The sequence below is a fragment of the Mycteria americana genome, chromosome 3 (assembly GCF_035582795.1).
Source record: "Mycteria americana isolate JAX WOST 10 ecotype Jacksonville Zoo and Gardens chromosome 3, USCA_MyAme_1.0, whole genome shotgun sequence".
NCBI classification, from domain to species: Eukaryota; Metazoa; Chordata; class Aves; order Ciconiiformes; family Ciconiidae; genus Mycteria; species Mycteria americana.
Genome location: NC_134367.1, coordinates 126,195,232 through 126,216,788, shown reverse-complemented (window position 1 = coordinate 126,216,788; position 21,557 = coordinate 126,195,232). Strand labels below are relative to the sequence as shown.

The 21,557-nt window shown below is 42.0% G+C and overlaps 1 protein-coding gene across 2 annotated transcripts in view; it reads right to left on the bottom strand.

The window, feature by feature from the left end:
* Window positions 1-21,557, bottom strand: part of JAG1 (jagged canonical Notch ligand 1) — a 37,572-nt gene that overhangs the window by 7,001 nt on the left and 9,014 nt on the right. The window contains exons 3-17 of one of the 2 annotated variants that reach the window (XM_075496905.1): window positions 17,772-17,823; window positions 11,959-12,213; window positions 10,905-10,965; window positions 6,900-7,030; window positions 6,464-6,583; window positions 5,891-6,004; window positions 5,225-5,338; window positions 4,255-4,368; window positions 3,797-3,843; window positions 3,097-3,270; window positions 2,442-2,592; window positions 1,737-1,901; window positions 1,093-1,206; window positions 324-437; window positions 99-212 (exon numbers count right to left, since the gene is read on the bottom strand). In XM_075496905.1, the coding sequence (XP_075353020.1) occupies window positions 99-212; window positions 324-437; window positions 1,093-1,206; window positions 1,737-1,901; window positions 2,442-2,592; window positions 3,097-3,270; window positions 3,797-3,843; window positions 4,255-4,368; window positions 5,225-5,338; window positions 5,891-6,004; window positions 6,464-6,583; window positions 6,900-7,030; window positions 10,905-10,965; window positions 11,959-12,213; window positions 17,772-17,823 (1,840 nt within the window). The remainder of the gene's footprint in view (window positions 1-98; window positions 213-323; window positions 438-1,092; window positions 1,207-1,736; window positions 1,902-2,441; window positions 2,593-3,096; window positions 3,271-3,796; window positions 3,844-4,254; window positions 4,369-5,224; window positions 5,339-5,890; window positions 6,005-6,463; window positions 6,584-6,899; window positions 7,031-10,904; window positions 10,966-11,958; window positions 12,214-17,771; window positions 17,824-21,557) is intronic. The other variant, XM_075496906.1, reaches the window with a different exon arrangement.

Genomic DNA, 21,557 nt, shown 5'->3' with positions numbered 1-21,557 from the left:
AAGTTGTTCGAAAGCCGTCAAAACTGAGCCAAGAGGAGAAACTGAGGTCACAGATTCAGTGCTGCATCTGCTTCCTGGTGCTTATGCAGGGTATTTACCTATATTACAAGTGGCTCCCTCCCATCCTGCAGGACACATGCACTTGAAAGTGTCCCCCTCGTCATAACATGTTCCTCCGTTGTTGCACGTTGCCTCATCGCACTGGCTGTCACCTGTGAAGAACCCAAACCATCCTTAATAGCAGTGCTTTCTTAATGCAATGCAACAAGTTTAAGCAGCCTAAAAAGAGCACGCCTGTTATGTTTTGGAAATGCTGAACTTACGGGAGTGGCAAGTTTTTCCTTTCCACCCATTTTTACATTCACAGAAGAAGTCATTGACCAAGTCTCGGCAAGTTCCTCCATTGTGGCAAGGGTTTTTACTGCAGTCATTAATATCTAGATATGTTAAGGAGAGAAAACAAGCTAAGCAATGTTTACAGAACTGACAGACACTTAGTGCGTGAAAGGTGCATGTCCCATCCCTAATTTTGGCCTGTGTTTCAATCGCGGATTAAACACTCAAGACAGTGTTTTAAAGCTTTAAGCGCTGTCACAGAGATGAAGACTAGTCCACCTCATTCCTCCAGTTTGTTTTCATTTTGTTTGTCATCTGGTTTCAGTAAACACGAAGGGAAAAGGCCTATTACATAAACTATCCTATCAGTCAGAGGATAGGAGCCGAGCACTCACTCCTATTCTGTTCCCAAAACTGACAAAATGCACGTGTGATGTGCAGACATGCCATTCCTAAAATGGTGCGTACTAACGCTAAGGGTTTCTTACAGACAGTTATCCAAAGGGTAGAGCAGACATTTCAACAGTAGGAGAGGCAGGTTCTACTCCCAGTCCAGCTTCGTAACTTGGGTTTAGTTCCGATACAAAAGCCTGGGACTCAGTGGAAAAAAAGAGGACACCGTGTCCTCTGCGGCCTTTGAAGCAGAGTTTATGTTGAATTGGCATTGGTCACTATCGTCTTAAAGACAGTACCAGCCATTCCTTCCTCATGTTTTTCCAAGAGAGCTTTCTGCATGCTGAAGAATGGTTAACTTACTCGTTTCACAATATGTTCCTTCCCATCCATCACTACAAATACATTTGTAGGAGTTGATGCCATCGATGCAAGTGCCACCATTTTTACAGGGGTTGCTCTCACAGTCATTAATATCTGCAACAGTTTGAAGGAGAGGGGAGGGGGGAAAAAAGAAGAAAAAAAATCAAAACTAGAAGCACAGCTACTAGAAGTCATCATCTTATTGCAGACTATTTCATGCTACTTCCATTTCTAAGCCCCTTTTGCAAGGAAGCGTTATAAGCAAGATGAGAAATAGCTGAAAAACAGTGCATAAAGTGATGAGCCTGTCACCCAACAATTACTATTAAAAACAAACAAACAAAAAAAATCACGAGTCCTGAAGATCCGTGTTAAACCCCACTATTAACTACCTCGGACCTTGTATACATAAGGTTTTTAAAAACATACAATTCAAGGCCAGAAGGTTCATTACTGTGAACTTTCCCCAAGGCCTAGCAAATTCCAATCTGCCTCGCCCAAGCGGGATATGAAAACTTTAAGCAGTTCCAAGGTTCACTGTGTTACAAGAAAGAAACGTTAAAGCAGTCTGGGACGAAAGGGTGGAACCTTCTTCCAAAAAAAGAGTAGGAGATGGTAAAACACATCATCTTTTTAGCTCTTACTCTCGTGACAGTAGGTGCCAGTGAATCCTTTGTTGCATTCACAGGTGAATTTTCCACCTGCTTGGCTCTTGCATTTTCCGTGAGGACCACAGACATTTGAAGAAATATAGCGAACCCCTTCCGGTGTGCTGTTAGAAGCTACTGCCACAGTACAGCTGTCAATTACTGTAGAAAAAGCAGAGACCCATGTGAGGATTGCCCATTCTATCCGATTTCTTAAGCTAAGAGCAACATTTTAATTTCCAGTGATGGACGTTTTAGAGACATACATATCATAGAATCATTTAGGTTGGAAAAGACCTTTAAGATCATCGAGTCCAACCGTAAACCTAACAGTGCCAAATATGCTTGCTGCTTTAAAATAAAAGGACTATACCAAGTGTTTGTACATAAAATAATCACAGCATCTTATCTGAAGATTGCTGGACTGTGTCCCCGGCCTGGAATAAATTCAGCACAGCAGGCTATTTGCTACATGTGTTTTCTGTCCACATTGACATAACACTGTCTTTCAAATAGCTGGTATTTACAAATATGACTCAACTTCTCATAAGAATAACAGCATAAGGCACAGGGCAAAATTCAGCCTCCTTACACAAGAGCTACTCCACTGATTACAGTATTGGAGCTGGATTACGGCTTCAGCCAGAGGAGGGGCAGAAACTATTGCCAGTTGTTCCCATTCACCCACAAGGTAACACAAACCTTCACAAGGAGTTGTGCGGCAGTGATCTTTCAGGTGGGAGCAGTTCTTCCCTTCGTAATCTTCCGGGCAGTTACAGAAATAGTCCATAGCAAGATTGAAGCACTGGGCACCATTCTGGCAAGGATTTGGCTCACAATAATCTATGTCCAGCTGTAAGTAGTGCAAAGAGAGGAAAGGGAAATAAAAAGGAGGGAAAAAAAGGGGGGGGCGGGTGCTGAGTGAAACAGAAGTTTTATCGTAGCTTTCCCGCACTACGACAGGCAGACATTGTGGAATCTGACCTTTTTATCTGCTGCCTCAATGAATTGTTCATACTGCACAGAGTTTAGTTAGACTTGCAACTATTTCAGCAGACAGCACTCTTGATATTAAACAGCCACTGAAAGTTAATAGTTAGCACGCAACAAAACCTGACACGCAAACACTTGCGGTCTGTTTAACAAAAAGAATCCTCAGCAGCCCGTCAGGGTTTTTTGTTGGTTTCTTTTTTCCCCCCAATATATATTAATCAAGCACTTTCTTGGCAGGCTGACAGCGATAGCAAGTACAACTTTATACTACGGTTCACTGGATGCAAGGCATTCAGCACACAGATACCGAATGCTGGTAGAAACGCCACTGGCTGAGGGCCTGCCTTTCACCCATGCTTCTTACCTGACAGAGGTTTCCTGAGAAACCAGCGGGACACAGACATTGGAATCCATTGATTTCATCCTGGCAATGACCCCCATTCATGCAAGGGTTACTTGCACATTCATTGATGTCTTTCTCACAGTGATCTCCTGCATAGCCAGGTGAACAGATACACCGATAACCATTAACCAAGTCCTGGGAAGGAACAAGAAAGTTTAGAGTTAAGGTTTTTTCCACCCTCTTGATGTAGTCTTATTAAGGGGGGGGGGGGAGGGGGTAGGAAGATGACGGTCCAAACAGATATATCCTCTTACTGTGTCCAAACAAGGCAAGAATATTTCGGGGGAAAAAATAAATAACACACACACACACACCCCCCAGTACTGGCTTACGTTCTTAATTTCCAGGCAGGATACATAAATCCACATTTTGAAGGGGAGTATCTACATTTACAGTAGGTAGTTTGCACAACCACCAGCCCATTCACTGGTGACGCTGGCAGTGAAAATGAGTCATTTATTGCAGTTCTATTTTTCCCCCTTGCTGTTCTACACGCATACCCTGACATGCTGTGGCATGACATAGGCCCTCCCCCCAACTCAAAGAAATGACAATTTATACCAGCTAATTGCTATTTTCCACACTATTTGTGTTTAGACTCAAAGGTTTTAGTTACTGTTGCAAGTCTCAGGGAAACCAAAATAAACCCAGAATGGCTCACCCGACAGGATCCTCCATTCTGACATTGTCCACGACAGTCATTAATATCTGTAATAAAATTAGCGTGGTTAGAAGGCAAAAATATATTTACACTAGATACAGAGTTCAATTCTCTCTAAAACTGCAGCTAGATAAACCTTTTGTCAAGTTTCCTGCATGCCTTCCTTGAGATAAGGTTATTATAATGGGTGGGAACCTTTCACGATTCTGCTACTAGAGGCAGTGAAACTTCACATCATTGTTTTAGTCACTTTATCAGAATATAGCTATGTTATGGACTAATGAGTTTGATAAAATTGTGTATTTTCATTCCACACCAACTACTCCCTTTCTAAAAACATCAACCACCAGGACTCGGCCTGATATTTAAACCTGAGCTTGGAACTCAGTGGCGTACATGTACATATGTACACACTCACACAACTGACCTTTAATAAACCCAAGGATATAGACACTTACTTATATCACAGTTGTGGCCAGACCAGCCAGTAATGCAGTCGCAATAGTAGCTGCCAATCAGGTTCCTGCAGGAGTTGGCATTGACACAGGGTTTGCCCTCACATTCATTCGCATCTGAAAAAACAATGTGAATGGCCAAATGCAGGGCTTGTAGGGCAGCGAGGGGAAGGGAAAAAAAAAAAAAAAAAAAAGAGCCTAGAGCAGGTTTTCACAGCAATAATCACCAGTTCATTCAGATCTAAGAGGAACTTGTAATGTACAGCATGGATTAGCGTGACTTGAACAAACAAAAGTCAATCATACATCAGTCTCTGAAGTTTCTTTCAATTCCTCTGCAATTAGAACATACAGGCTACACTAATTATTTGATAATTGCCCAGCCACTCATTAAGAGCAACTTCCCCCACACACACACATCTCAACCGAGCATTTTGAAGGAGGAGTGCTGCAGCCTGGTCACTGGGACTAGCATGTTGTGTAAAGAACGCAGACAGCTCATTCTTCATGAGATCATCCACATTTTGGAACCCAGCTGTGAACTCCTTGGTCTGGAGGAGTTGACATGGCTGAAGAGATACAGCAACTTTCTCACAGGCTAAAGGAAGAAATACATGTGGGGGCGGGACTGGAAGGCATACACAGGCACCCTCCCCACTTCAGTTCATTTAGGGTTTAAAGTATGTCTCTTCGGCTTAGTTAACTATTTCCTCCAACTGCTAGCATGCATCAGCAAAACAACGACAGAGGGAAGCCACTCCATGCTTTGAGACTGTCCTAGACCCCAGGCCTGCAAACACCGACACTTAATATTCTCAATGTGCCAGAATACGTCCGTAGGCTTCAGAGCCATAAATGTGCCTAACGCGAAGGGCACGATTGCCCTTGCCTGATGGACTATGATCCCTTTTACATTTATCTCCACCCGCCCCAGCCCCAAGCAACGTTGGGTGAAGAGAAAAGCAGTTCTCACCTAGCTGGCACGTTTTGCCAGTCCACTGAGGTGGGCAAATACACTTAAATCCATCAACTAGATCTTGGCAAGTTCCTCCATGACCACAGGGATTTGGAGAACAATCATCAATATCTGTAATGCAGAGTAAGGAGCGGCTTAGCTCTGTTACCGAACAGGCAATGTCAGTAACTGACAAATTTGATAAATGGCTGCTGCTACTAGGATTTGCCCTCAGGAACAGAAAGGCAACAGGACTTCTACTTGGAATTTCTAGGTCTACTCCGATTTCAGCAAAAGCCTCCTTTAAAAATAATAGTAGTGTGAAAGGGGGTTCAAAGCACAGGGGAAGAAGTTTACACCTGTGGCCTTTTTGCAAGCAGAAGTCAGATTTTGATCCAGCAAGTCTCTCTAAACAGTATTTTAAACAACTCGCCAGAGCGCTACAAAAATTCAGCGTTCTGCTAGTTTCAAGAAGCCATTGGCCATTCTTTCCCCTGGCATTTAACAAAAACCTTGGTACAAGCAAAGGAGGAGAGAGTGCACGGTGGTATAAATGGCTGCCAAGAACCAATGCTAAAGCTGGGAAAGGTTAAGTAGGCTGCCCTGTAAGTTTATCAGGCATTAGAAAGACTGATCTAAAAAGGCAAACTAGCACATTTGTAATTCAATTTTGAAAGGACTTACTATCAGTGCAAGTTGGTCCAGCCCAGCCAGGTGCACACACACATTCAAATCCTGTAGACGTCTCTAAGCAGCTTCCTCCATTGTGACAAGGATCAGAGAGGCAGGCATGCTCTGCTGCACCGGGACAGAAGAACATCACGGTAGAGACTATAGCAATATCACCAGAAGCCACCCCCTGCTCCCTCCACATGCTTCTACTCTGGACACACCATCATTACTCTTGATGTATTGCACTCTTGGGAGAACTGTGAATCAAAAAGCTCCTAGCCAGCAGGAAGTCATCTTCCCTGCTAAACTCATCACCACGCTGACTTGCACCTGTTTGAGTCAGGGCCAGACAAGGTAACTTGTAGTGATCTCTCCGGTGAGCAGAAGGCTGATGTCTAGAGATACCAACTGTGCATGATGAAGCATGAACAAGCAAGTCTGGATCTTTGTAGCTAGCCCTGACATCATAAGAATCTTAGAAATTGACTTCTCCCCAACCTCACAAAATATATCCAAAGCCAGCCACTAAAAGCTGGCAAGAATTAACTGCCAAGCGGCAGCTCAGTGGCTGCATCAAACACTTACCAATTTCACAGTTCTGTCCTGAGTAGCCCTCAGGGCAGGAACATTGGTATTTATCAGGGCCAGTGTTGCTGCAGGTACCACCGTTCAAACAGGGTGGGTGGGTTCCACAGTAGTTCAGATCTGCAAGAAGTGATGATCATTAAAGCCACGGTTGAAAGAGAACAGAAACATCTGTTCACATGCATGCTTTGTTCCATTATTCTAGAGCCTTTACAGACTACAGCCGCACACAAGAGTAGGACCGGACAGGGAAAAGTTAAGCACATATGCTAACAACGCCAGAACAGCAGAGGAGACAACGCTAAGGAGCCAAAGGACAAAAAACTCCCATGATGTTTCAGGAGGCTCGCTCAGTCTCACGTGCACTCTCTCCTTGCTAAGTCTGCCAGTGTTAAAATTCAAGCATTACACTTGGCTATCCATAAGATTAGCATACCTTTGTCACAGAGCTGACCACCCCAGTTGGTTTCACAGAGGCATTGCCATGGTTCAATGCAAGTGCCATGGACACATCCTGGGTGTGGAATGCACTTATCACAGTACTGGCCTTGCCATCCATACTGACACCTTCATTTAAAAAAAGAAAAAAAAAAAAAAAAAAAAAAAAAAGAGAAAGAAAATCAGAACAGGGAAACAACCCAAAAACCTGTTAGAATTGCCCTGTGTAGATGTGAGTGTGGAGCTCCAAAGCTTGGAGAAAGACTGGGGAGGTGGGGGAGAAGGGCAGGACGAGGGGAGGGGAGAAGCTATTCAAGGTTTGTTTGATGGTTTCTTGTAAACAAACATTTTAGTAGTTTTGCCAAGGTCTCTGTAGCCAGCCTCCTGACAAAAGAATAACTGTTCTGAGAGAACCAGCATGAGGCCATTCAGAACAATAATACTCTTTTGGAGCCTCATACAAATGTGGCAGAGAGGGTGGGTGTGCACTACAAATCAATCTCTGGACTTTGACAGGGTGCTTTATAAATTGAGGTGGGGAGAAAAAGTTAATGGAAACAATAGTTATCCAGAGATCCTCATGAATACGAGGTTCCAGGCATTTCAGCCATGCTGGGTTTGCAGGAAGACAAAACAAAACCATAAACACCAACTCTGAGCCCTCGGCAAGGCAGTAGCAAAGCATTAGGACTTCTCTGCTCTATCGGAAGCTAACCTTATTCTGAACTAGGAGACGTACACAGCAAGTATGGACTGGGCCACAGTAAGAGATGAAAGAAAACAGCACACATCAGGATTTTGCATGTGTTCAAAGAAGATCAGTTGTCCGTGTATTTCAGAGTTTGATTTATGCTAACTACTTTTCGGGGAATAACTAACACATATCTAATTCTGAGAAACTTTGATTTCATGTCTGGAGAAGAATTTATTATTGGTTACATTATTTATTGCCCCTATCGATGAGCTACCCGAATTCTGTACTTAAAAGGAAGATACGCTTTTAAACTAAAGCCCCCTTAAGGGAAAGCTCATTTTGGCTTTCATTTAGTCCTCGCTAGCAAAGCAGACCAAGGATTCCTTAAATTAAAGTGGATCTATAGATAGAAACAAGGAAAACAAGATGAAAATGAAGAGCAAGGGTTTTCTGAGGTACTGTATTTCATTAACAGGTTCTGAGAGTAATTGATCAGCAATTATGCACTAAGCTGTCACTAAATTATGAAAACAAATCTCATCTGTACAGAAGTCAGCTAAGCTTTCTATTTATAAAACCCCCCACCATTCTTCTACTGGCAATTTCTTCTCATGGGAAAAAGCTAGAACGATCTATCCATTGGGTAATCACACACAGCTAGTGGTAAGTCCAACTTCCCTTCTAAAAATCTCAGGTGACAAACTGCATCCTAATTAACTTTTTTTTAATAGCTATTTCAATAGCAGCCTATTCAAAGTCAATGGGAAATTCTTATTATTAGTGTGTGTTAAAAAAAAAAAGATAGTCCAACTTCTGTGTCTTTGTGTGCAGAGAACATGAAAGCATGAAAGAAAACCAGATCAGGCAAAACAACCTCTCTCAAGTAGCTCTTGGAAAATCCTCCTGTATAGGGAATATAATAAGAATGCACAAAGATCAAAATTTAGGAACATACCCTTTTAATTTGTATTGCATTCAAAGCAACTTGCCTGTGAGCTTGCACACAAGCAAAACTAAGGGACCTCACCTGCAAAACCAGGTATCCAAATCAAGAATTTTACTCCTTTCTGCCAAATCAAAGGGGTGGGTTTTTTGTTTTCTTTAAAGCATGTGTAAAGAGAAACAGGTAATTAAAAAAAATAAAAAAAACACCACCACAAAAAAAAAGGCATGAGCTTTAGAGCCAAAGATACGACTTTCTTCAAACATCAGCTTCAAAGTGTAACAAACAAAACTGGATAAGGCTATGGGCATTTAAAAAAAAAAAGTTAGATATCAATTCCAGATTCATGGTAATAATTCTTGTTTAATAATATGTATGCAGCAGTTTCTCATGAGAAATTTAAAGTTAACTTTCCTTGTATAGTGATTCATGAGTAAATATGGTTTTGTTGGCTGGCCTGCATTAGAGAAAGTGACTCGCACCAAAAGGGAAAAGGATATTTTAAGAATGTTTGCAAGTTGTCTATTGTACCAGAACCCAGAGCAGTTTCTGCTGGGATGTTATTTTTAAACTCCGTTGCATTTGTAACATACAGGCTATATGACTCATCAAAACTTAAAAGAAAATAAAATCTTGTTTCTGTGTTCACTTTAAAGATATTGGTCTAACTTGGCAAGCAGAAGTTATCTGAAAGCACCAGAAGGACAGCATTGTTTCAAGACTATGCAAATCAAGTGTGGGAAAGTTGCACCTTAAGTAAATAAGAGCACTAGTGCATGTCTGGGCAGTGAGTGGGAGGTAAGAGACTTAGAAAGAGAAAGGAAAGAAAAAAAGCTGGAAACAAAGCCTGTTGTTCTGACTAGGAGACAGCAACCCCTACAAGGCATGTTTATTCTGCTGACAGAAGCACAAATCACTGGTAGCCTTGACTGATACACTCCTCTCGCCATCTGGCCCCCCCGATACTTCCTACTACTTGCTAGGCTTTTTTCTCTTTTTAATTAAAAAAAGATTTAGATTTGGTGTTCTGGGGGTTAACCAGCTTATATCAGTGCTGCTAAACATTAAAATCACTGAACAACCTACAACAGTCCATCCTGCGGCTTGACTTTCACTTTGCACTGTCTCTTGTGGAGGACGAGAAGTTACTTCCTACCTTCCTTTCAGAATGTTCCGTGATGATTTTTCTGGCTTTGAGGCACAGATGACAGGGACGGAGAGAAAGAATGAACCACTGTGACTATTTAGGCTGACGACTTATATAAGATAGTCTGTCAGGCACCCCAGATTTAGTTCTTGTTTGAACTACAGCTTATCTAGAGAGAAAAGCAGTCCACTTCATGCAAAAGTTTCCAGTAACAGAGAATCCACCAATATGTTTGCTAGGCAGAAAAATTACTTTCTGTTCCTTCAGACTTCCGAGTTTTATTCGTAAACACCCAAGCTTCACTTTTAACCCTTCCTACACAGGATCAATATCAACATTTTGTAACCTCAGAAGCCCTCAGTTCCCTATCACATGTAAACAGATATGATAAAGGGTTACATGAAGCAACTTACAACCGGTTTGTAGCTAAAGAACGTCCACATTTAATATCCATTAACCCTCTATTAGTAAGGGAGAAAACTTTCCTGTGCTGTAAGTATATGGTGTATATTTTGAGGCATTCCAAATGTTTAATTGTTGGGTTATGGACGAACTCTGCTTTTCATTGTCTCCTTGCCAGGATAGGATGGGCTTCAAAGCACAGGAGCAAAATTCTGCATTCATGGGAGCCTACTGACAAGATTTCATCCCAGCTATTAACCTCTCAGCACTTGAAGCCTGGCTCACAATGGTAAAGGAACCGAGAGATTTAACTAATCCCATTCTAAAGAATGCTTGACTTTTGCCTACTGATGGAAGAAACCAGGGGGTGGGAGGGAGGAAGGGGGAAACAGTGAAAGGGAGAAGAGGAGAGAAAAGCCACACTGTACTTCAAGCATGTAGTTGAAAAAGCCTATTAATCAGGCTGTTGGAAAAAAAAAACACAACAAAACAAACAAAAAAAACCATACCCACAAAACATTTGCACTATTTATGCAGAAACAATTAGTTAGTGCTCATTAGGCAGCATTCACACGATTTCATCCCATACCCCCTTCCCCCCAGTGCCACCATTTCACAAACCAAAAGCTTCTTAAAATTATCAGTGCATTAAAAGCCTGCTCCCCTCTTATTCTGGGCAAGTCAGCATGAATAATGTGCCTTGGTCTAAAACATGACTCCAAAACCACCCTCCCTCCCCAATCCTATTGGGTTTAGCATCACTTGTGTAATTATTTGGGGGGTTGGGGAGAAACAAGGAGGGAGAGGGACCGTTTACCTGCACTCTCCTGGAATTGTGCAAGAACCATGCTTGGGGCTACATCCCTGACGACAAATAGCTGTTAAAACAAAAAAGAAGAGTATCAGCATGCTGCCTGCTTTCTGCATCTTCACACTCGTGGGAATGTTTTAATCTCTAACCAGCATTGTAATCCTGCTAAATCCAAGGTTTTAACAAGTCTCTCGTATCAAGTCTACTGGAAGGAAAACCCAGGTAGGTGGCTCCCTGTGATAGGAAATCTATCAGCTAGCTTTGCAGAAGAATCATACCTAATGCTGTTCAAAGAGTTGTTTCTATGCAAGAGAAACCGTTTCAGCTTAGAGAGCTCAAGTCACTTCGAGTCTACAGGTTCCCTTTCTCTGTCTGTTGCAGGTGAACTGGCCCACTCTCCCTGGCTTTACATCTAATGCAAAGCAACTTCTAAGGACTCTGGATTTACTTTTGAGCCATATCTCTGAACAGGCAGGATATAAAGATGAACGTCGATTCTAATTGCAGGTAAACTCAGTCAAGCAAGACATGCTGATAGTCTGTTCCTATTCAGAGTCCTGCTTTCTCCTTCTGAAATTACCTAGGAAGTTGCCATTCCCTAATAAACACGTTAAACATCATCTCAGGTAGAACAAACAGCCTGGGATATTTCAAACACCAAAGCTTTACACTTGCCAGGTCAGCTCCAAAACAAGTCTCTCCTTCCTGCTTGTCTTGAAGTTCTGCACCAAAGGGGAAATCCTTTTTGAAGTCAGCAGCAGAACTCCCATTGAAGTCAATGGGCTGGGTTTTCTTCCCAAGGGCAAAGATGTGGATAATCAGAGAAAGAACACATCTGCTAAGTGCCCAGTACTCGTCAGACCTCTCCAAGATTTTAAAACAAGGCAGAAACTAGTCTTCTCCTGCCCCTAGTTCTCTGTGTAAAGAGTTAGTCGCTGTCCCGTCAGTCCTTAGCTCTGTTGTCTGCACAAACTGACCACTGAATTGCAACCTGGGTACGATGTGTTCAAATCTTATCTAAGCCCGCTGATCATTTGGGGGTCGGGTATTTGTCACAAACCTTTGTTGCATTCTGGTCCCATCCAGCCTTCCAAGCAGGTTTTGTTGCCATTCTGGTCACAGGTATGGTGAGTGAAGAAGTCATCTCTTGGTCGACAGAACTTGTTGCAGCCAAAGCCATAGTAATGTTCTGCACAAGTCACGCGGATTTGATACTCAAAGTGGGCAACTCCTGCATTATGTTTCAAAGTCTGCCACTGACGGCTTGGATTGATCATGCCAGAGTGGGATGCCTTCTCAATAATGCGATCGGGATCTAGAAGTCAGAAGATATGTCAGAGTTAAAACTTCGCTCAGGTATCATTACCTCCCACATCACAGCTCTCTAGCTTCACAGGCAAGACTCTCTGAGGCAGCCAGTTGGTTTTATTAATTTTCTGTTTTAGAGAGTAAGATAAGGCTGCCCTGGAGGTACAAACCTCCAGGTTTGTACTAACTGAAACACACATCAAACTGAACGAGGCTTGAAATCAAAAGGGACTGTTAGGTTACTGCCAATCACTTATCCCTTTTTGCAGTGTAAGGACATCCAATAAGAATCATACAGATCGTGATTAAAGAAAATTCATCTGCTTTTACTTCTAGCTACAACAGATTGGTACATAATGTGGTTTTCCAGGCTTCTCCATTAATGGTACTAGTTTTGTTTTTAACTGGAATATTTACAAAAACCTCATACTACAACAGCCTAATAAAGCAATGTCTACAAACTGAACATAAGCACCACAAAAGGTTTGCATCCTTCTGGGACTCTGGTGTAAACGCTAAATTGAAAACTAGCAACTCTGGCATTCGGACAACATCAGTGATCTCACCAGGTTTTGGCTAAAAAATACCATGGAAGTTCTCTCTTCAGATGTTAGCTGACACTAAAAACTCAAGACTACCAGAGCTGAAAGCAGAGAACTGAAATTACTGCATGTATGTGCTATAGATCCCCCTTCTCTCTACAGGGCATTTCAAAGTTTAGACTTTGTACTTGACATTTAGTTCCAGCAAAAGTCTTCTGGCTTGTAGAGCCCTACAACTGTCTAAATTATAGCTTGAAATAATAATATTTCACATTAGCTTGTAACATTGTATATATCTGTGGTATTTCACTTTGTAGTCCAGGTCTTGTGACTTAAATGATCTGACACCGCCTTACGACCTGCTGCTAGCAAGCACTTGACTGCCGAGTGAAAGTTTACCATAAAACAGCCAAAATATCCTTGCAGACATAGTACAACACCAAAAATAAGTAGCAGGCTACACTGTTCTGTATAGGGGAGCATAATACAGCAACAGAAGAATTTTAGGTAGAAGGGCAATTTGCCAATGATGTGTTAGAAAGCAGCGTGTGAAGTACTGGCACATTCGAGTGTTAAGAATTAAAATGTACTTATGCTCAGCTTGTTCTTCCAACAATTACAAAAGAAAGTTTGGGGATTTTACATACGGCAGAGTTGAAGACTAATGAAGTTGCTACAGAAAGCTTAAGATGACACACGGGCAGTTTTTCATCTAAAACACTTCTAAATGTATTGCTAAGGACCTTTGATTTGTAGCTTTCAAAAAGAACTTCCAAACAGGCTTCTCAAGCCTCAGATACCCATTATCAATTCACCACTAGATCCTGCCTGCTTGCCTGCAGTTTTGAATGACGTTAAATCAAAGCACTTGCTGCACAAGCACAGAAGAGTGTCCGTACACAGACACTGTAAGCATTTACCTATTTTGGGGGGTATTCTTGGGCTTGAGACTACAGCATTCATTAAGTGTTTACAGTGTGAAATTAAGGGCAACAACTTCTTATTCACCTTCTGGTATTTCTGGTTCTATAATATTTTCCATTTAAATAAGTTTTTATTATTCATTGGCACTAAGCCCCCAACCCCACATCTATGTGTAAGACTTTCAAATGCATGCAGGCCTTTATTAATTTAAATCCCATTCACAAGTAACGTAGATGCCTAAGGACTTTTCCATACTGGTATATCCAGAGCAATATCATGTCCTGTACTGTGCAGGTGTAAGGCTCTTAGATCTCATCAACAAGATTACTGACTAATTCTAAGAGGTACTTAAGCAGATGCATATCTGTTCGCCTTGAATGGGGCTAGTCAAGCGATTATAGTTCCACTCATGCGTGCTGGAGATGGCTTTGCTGTGCTTGCCAAGATCACACCCCGATCTACAGCACAGTTGGAAAGCAAATGCATTTCCCCAAATACCAAGTCTGTGCATAAAGACATCCTGTTTCTTGTGAGTAAAACAACTCTATCCTTTTCTCCTGTAAGTGGCAGAAGAAAAGGGGAATGACACTCAATTTAGTTTTGCAAACCGCCCCCCCCCCCCCCACACACACACACTCTTGCTTTTCCAGTCTTTTCCTGTTCCCCGTTGGGAACATACCACTGACAGCTATTTCAGTCCTTGGCACCAGAAAAACAATCGCCTTGGAAAAGAAATCTTTCCTCTTGCCTCCGCTCTATCATTCTTCCCCTATCGGCCAGCTCATTAGGAAGCATGTCCTTGCTGTACGTCTATGACATCTCACTCCAGCCACCCGCTCTTTTGAGCCCTTAACCACAGGCTGAACTCAAAGGGAAACATCCTTATTAGTCCACTGGACTTTATTTTTTTAAGGGCCCAGATGAAAACCAGCTGCAATTTCACTTTGGATCATGGCTAAAATGCCTTTCATTTGATACATGTTATAAAGCTACCACCATACATTTAAATTCAATAAGGTCTCACAGACTTAAGATCCCTTTCCATTAGCCATCAGCTGAAGTTTTCAACATGAAGTATTGGCATGTTCCTTCTTGTACAAAAATTTCTCCACCCTTCCCTACTCCCACCTGTCAGGATGCACTTACACAAGTGTGCTGACCCAGACTTCAGGGAAGGCATTGCAACAAGCCTTCCATTCTTAGCCTGCACCAACAATGCTTTAAGTTTTATAGTAAGCAATCCCAAAGCAGCAGACTGGTTAAGTAAATAAAAAGAAGCAGTCAGCCAGGCTTGAGAGAAAGCGATCTTCCTAACTCCCCTGACATCACCTGACTCAGAATCCCATGCTTTGATAGAATGGCTAGAGGAAACATTAACCAATTAGAAATTGATGACGTGGAAGAGAGAGGCTTTCTGTACATCTTTCACTTCCACTCTGCACTTCGTTGTCAGAGAGTTTGTTGGTTTCATTCACTTTTTGTGGCTCCACTTCAAAGCTATTAATCTGTCTTTTTATTCAGTGGGCAACTGTATCAAAGGTTTTAGGCACAGGGAAATTAGCTATTTTGACTTCCCACCTTTGCTTTGCAGTGCTCAAGTTTCTGGAAATTATAACTATGCAGCATCAGGAAGCAAACAACAACAACAAAAAAGCCCAGACTCCTCTAAGCAGTTTGGGTGGCCAAGGACACCACAGTTATTTTTGAAAGTCTTTGTTTCAGACAACTTCCAGCTATGGCTTGGTTTACATTGCGCTCAAGTCTCTTATGCCCGACTGGAATTCACATGCAACTGATACCAGTAATTTACAATAGCTCTTTGACATAGTTTGAGATGCAATGTCAGCCCCATTAGCTTTATGTATGAAGCGACAGTAGCAAGATGGCATCTAGACAAGACCCAGAGTAAGAAAACCATTTAAGTTGACTCTTGGCTCCAACAAAGCACGATTCTCATCAACTTCAACAGGGCCAGAATTTAACTGCAAGCCACTCTTGGAAGTGAGACAAGAGAGAGTATGCGGTAAAGGGAACGTAGGAGGAGTGGAATGCAGAGGGGGGGAAGGAAGCATGCACTCTAGGATCTCCTAACGACTGCATTGATCAGAGGATGCTACACAGCTACTGAAAAGTTACACAAAGCCTACTAAAACCACCTTTTTTTAATTTTTTTTTTTGAGAGAGCGCACGAGCTCTCTCTGAGTCCTTACAATTCAGTGGTAATTAGGGTAAAAGAAAATGCTGGACATCAAAAAAATACTCATCCCTTTATATGATGACAATTGTTTAGTTCTAATGATTTCCTTAACTAGTTCTTCAAGACTTATTCTTCAGCTATGGGAAAGCTGCCTGTAAGTAAAGCGATGCAGTACAAAGGAAAAGCTTTGTGCAGTACAGTGACTGAAGTGACCTACAGATGGATATGTGACAGCAAAGCTAGTGCAGGAATGCAAATCAGGAACATATGTAAGAACATGTCTGCACTTGGTCAAATGCACTGCTGAGAAATGAGGCAATTTTGTCTAAAGACAATTGTACTTCCAGAACATGAAAGCAAAGAAAGGGTTCATTGTGTAGCTTTGGAAATGCAGTTGTTTCATGAAAAAAGATGAGCTCTAATAATAGTAAGAGTGGCAGAGACCCAGTCTGAAAAAACTCTCAGATCCTACTGTAAACAAGACCTTCATTTTGAATTCAGGCATCTTCCATTTTTAATAAAACTCTGCTGCTTGTAGCAATCTATTTTCTGCTCCTCCGTAAAACACTCCATAGTCAAGAGCCAAGAAGTCTCCCAGTCACCGCTGCATGACTGTGCTGGGGTAGGGCCTGAAATCACAGGTACTGCAACAGTGTTGAACGTGGCCATTTGTAAAGCAAACCATGGCTATCACTGACAGGTCACATGAATCATCTGCAATGGACAACTTCTTTTCTGGACACCCCATGTATATTAAAAAAAAATAATTAAAGAGCAGATCTGTGCAGAAAGGTTCCCAGACTCAAAGGCCATTCCCAAGCAGTGTACTCTTCACCAATTAAAACATAAAACGACAGCACTGTGCGCGTTTCTACACAGCCTTTCTTTCATGAAGCATGAAGTCCATTTCATTACTGTGTGGCTGTCACCTGGCACTCCAAAGCAGACTACAAGAAGCTGTTATAAGATTTGTGTAAGATGGGCCACAGTGCTGCTGCTTCCTTATTGAAGGAAAAGGCTTGTTGTGTCAACAAAAGGTTTACAAGTTCAGATTCACACTTTCTCCTGTGGTTTTTACCACACACTATTAAAGCCTTTGATTGAAAATAGAGCTAATTTTGCCCACCTACTTCAGTAACAGTAGGCAACAAGCAGAACAGCTCACATGCCAAGAGACTCTATACAGCTTCCTCTAGCCAACAGGAAAAGCTTAGCAGAAAGTTTCTGAAACCAACCAAAGACATTCCAGGCAAAAGATTCCCACCCTTGATTTCCAGCCAGCTTTACCAGGTGGTGTCTGGTAAATATTTTTCAGCCCCTGAATATAAATCCCTAGACATCCAACTCCCAAGGAAGAGCTGGTAGGCACTCCTGTTTCTCATCTATAGTCATTAGATGGATAGCTATTCCAAGCCTTATGGAGTGGGGTTTTTGTTTTGTTTTGTTTTGTTGTTTTTTGGTTTTTTTTGGTGGTTTTTTTTTTTTCCTAAAGCAGCATGTTCAGTTTTGAGAAGTACATAGTTTATAGAGAGGTCCCAAGTCAACGAGACTTAGGCTTCTGAATATCACTCCTAATTAAAAAAAAAAAATCCAAACAAAAAAAACCCTGAAGAACCCCCTTGGCTTTTATTCCCTCTAAGGAGAAAGAGGGAATTAGCAGCATCTATTTTTAGGCATCAAACCGTTGGTGCCTAGGTGAGCAAGCTACTCACACTCTACAGGCAAAGTGAGGGAGACAGGCTGCTGCAGAGCCTGGCGGAGTTGCCCCGAATTGTCTAGGGGAGAGCTTTTCCCTCTCCTCACGCTCTACTTCACAGTAAGCTGGTTAGACTACCAAAGGCCTTTCAATGGACAGGAAATTAAGGTGTCCAAACTAAGTAAACCAGCGGAATGAATACTTACTAGTAGAGTTATCATTGTAATCCCATGCCTCAACAAGCAACGTGTAGGATCTCTGCAAAAGAGAAATAAGAGTTAGTTTCAAAGGCACACATGACTGTAAGAAAAAAAAAAACAACCCAACACACAAACCAACAATTTTAATTTAAAAGAAAAATCCTGGCCTCTGCCCTAAAATGGAATACTTGAAAACATAAATAGGTAATAGATTATACTTGAGACAAACATGATCTTCCTGAAACCCCATAAGCTACCTTATCCAGTCTGACTTAGAAGACCTTTCACCTTGGATAGCTCATCTTTGTCATCATTAATGCATCTTATGTACTTAACCAGGAAGTACAGCCTTTGACACTATGCTGTAGCCACAATAAAGCACGTGTGGAAGAATTGCACATGGAAGACAGAAAACACTGGGCTAGCATAGCAGCATCAAAAAAACCAAAAAAACAAAACCAAACCCCCACCCTCAAAAACTGCTTCAAAAGAATTTTAGTTACAGAAAAGTCGTCTTGATGTCCCTTCCCCCAACCATCCTGAAAGCAAGAAGTGTTGCTAAGATTACTGTGCTCTGCCTTGACAGCGCGATCTCCAGGGACTCTGCTTTTCAGCACCCCCTTTGAAAGCTTTGTCTGCATGAGGGCCATCGCAGCTCCCACAAGTATCAGGTAACTGAGGGAAGAACTGATGGATATGGGAAGGGGGTGGGGTGAGAGAGAAGCATTGTAAAACAAAGGCTAAGATCAGACTACTTGGAAGAGCAGGGAAAGGGAAGATGCACTATCCACCCCGTGTCACATTTACAGACGCACTAATCTGCCAATGAGCTCTCTAGCACTCCAGTAATAATAATCATAAGCATAAACTAACTGAAGTGACTCCATGGGTTGGAAAGATGCCAGCTATTACATCTAAGCCACCTTTATCTTCAATCCTAACTTGAGAACAAGAGCCATTAAAACATCTTCTCCTCCCCCAGCTCTACTCTGAGATATTATTATCCAGGCTGTATCTTTCAAAATTGCTGTTTAGCCAGCCATATCCAAACTTACAGAATTATTCAAAAACAAAACACACTCCCCTCCCAAAAGCTGAGGAAAAATAAGGAAAAAATATTACTTGAAAAGTAAAAAGTATAACTATAAATGAGGTAATAAATGTAACATCTTTCTGGTGAGCAGAACAATAACAGAACAAATAAAAACTCTCCATGAAGGGGTTTGATGCTTTGGCATAGAAGCTGTGTATCATAAGGCTTATGTCTTCTTAATTGTATCCATGCTCAGTCACAGTCTGCTCATTTGTGGTCTGCAGCGCTTAACACCTTTTCTGTAACAGAAACCAAAATACAGTTCTGAGAGCAAGCTGCTACAAGGTGCAAGTGTAAAGCAGACCTCAAATTCCTTAAGAGGAGAGGGGGGGAAAGAAAAGAAAAAAAAGAGTTGAAGCAGACTGCTTTCTCACGACTGGACACAGCATGCAGCCTCTGAATAAAAACCTAGTTTGTGATGGACACCGGCTTGGAATATAGCCTAAATATGTTTCATATTCAAAGCAGACTAGGATTCCATTTCGTTCACTGATAACTGTGGGAAAATGCTTCCAAAAGTAAGCAAAGCTGGGCAAGCTGAGACATGCACCCAAAATTCTATGCAGAGGCTCCATTGGCCCAAACCCTTTTTGGTTAGTATTTCATGAAAGTTACATGTTATTTCTTACTATTCTAGACCAAGTCTGTCAACTTGAAAGAAACTCTGAAAATAAAACACAACATGATCATTTAACACTGTTTAAAGCAGATTTAAGAGGTCCTTACACAAGTCGGAGGTAAAAAAAAAACAAAAAACAAAACCAGAATAAAACTCCTGAGCCATATTACAGATATAGATTGCACTATCTTGGGTGCTTCCTCACTGGTTTAATTACCAACATTGAGAAGCACAAGAACAACATGTTACTGCAAGCCTGAAAAAAATATTATGATATGGAGAATGAATTATGGCAACTAGCACTACTTCCAATAAAGTTAAGGATGTTTTCCTTTCGGCCTTGCATAATTGTTTTGGAAGATATTTTGTCTAAACTCATAGCAACAGTTCCCGGTTGGTTCTCAGGACTGTTTACCAACACACCTAGCCCTTAAGGAAAGGAAAGGCTGAATCCTAGCTTTAAGTGCTACTGTTGCTAGATACTTGTGTGACCACTTTCCAACACCACACAGTAGTTTGTTTAAAGAGAGGAGACGCTTCTGCTTAACTGGATGGAAACAAAATGCAGGGGGAATAGACCTACCCTAGCAATTCCCTTGTTTCTATGTGCCCCCTCTCACCTCATCTGAATATTTTAAATGAAGAATCCCTGTCCTGAAAAGGGATGATACAAAGAATGGCAGTTTCATCTCTTGGCTCTGTCCCTCTCAGCACGGGGCAAAGAAAGGACAAGACTTTGTATTCAAGATGGGACACTTCTAAACAAAAGACAGAGAGACACCCACAGCCCTACAACAACAGTAGCAAGCCCCCCCTCAACAATCCAACTATCACATACCTCTAGCCAATCCTCCCTCCCCCCCAAAAAAAAAACCCAGTTCTGTGCAAAGACTGCACTGTTGAGATTTTTTAAAAGTGCATATCATCTCCACTCTATAGATCAACAATTCAGATATCTCAGGAATGACTACTTACAGCGTGGAGGTTTAAGTTTTCCCATGCCCATAGATGACCTCTGCCCATCTTTGAATAAATATATATATCCAGACACAAGAATTCCATGTCATGCACCTTATTCCATCAAAGCAATGTCCTAGGCAACAAGGCAGCAGTGAACTTTCCAGAGTCACACCCAATTAGCCACTGTAAACCTGAGCTTGACCAGAAGGCAGGGATTCTGGTTCGAGAGGAAAGGCAGCTTGAAAGGAACAGCAAGCCGGCACACTTTGCAGAACATCCACAGTCTGATCAGCCCAGAGGACTGAAAGGCAGCATGGTCAGATTTAAGCAAAACTCCTATGAGTTAAGCTATGAGAGGATGGAAATGGTTAAGTTCACACTCCAAAAAACAAAGCAAGCACCAATGTGCAAGGGCTATTTTCTTCAATGACAAGACAACACCATTTAGTCTTGATCCATTGATAATACAACTCAAGACAGACTTTGAAGACCCTGAAATCCATCAGAAACTGTCCCTTTTAAAGGTCTGAAAGGGCAACACAACCTCTTTTCTGGTTATTTAAATGAAATACTAGCAGCTCCAAGTAAGCAGAAGGTGTTTAAAGCTCTCGGCTTGATTACCTTTTTCCTTCCCTTCATCCAGACATCCACCCAAAAGAGGTGTTTTTGTACTTTGGCTTCTAAAGGCATTCTGCAAGTCAGTGGGACAGAGCAAGATTAAAACATCAGGCTCATTAGTGAAAGGACTGCCTCCTTTTTGAAAGGGGTTGCAACTAGTCGAACTTCTTTCCCTCCTATCCTTGTGGTTAAACCATGCAAGAGCTTTGCTGAGCATGTGAAACCATGACTAGACAAATACAGTGGGAAGTTTGCATTCGGAACGCTGCGCCTGCTCCTCCTCTGCCAAACAAGGAGAGCAGGTTAAGCCCAGCAATGTTCTCCTTACGCTCTGCCAGCCACGCACAGCTGTGAAGACCAGTTTGAGAAAGGTGCTTGCACCCTGCCTGTGTCCTAGGGAAGAAGACTAGGAGACTGGCACGCTGTCACAGCAGGCCACCGCAAATTGCCAAGAGCTCCAGTAATCCCTCCTCCCTTCAGCTGGATGGGGGCGAGATAGGGA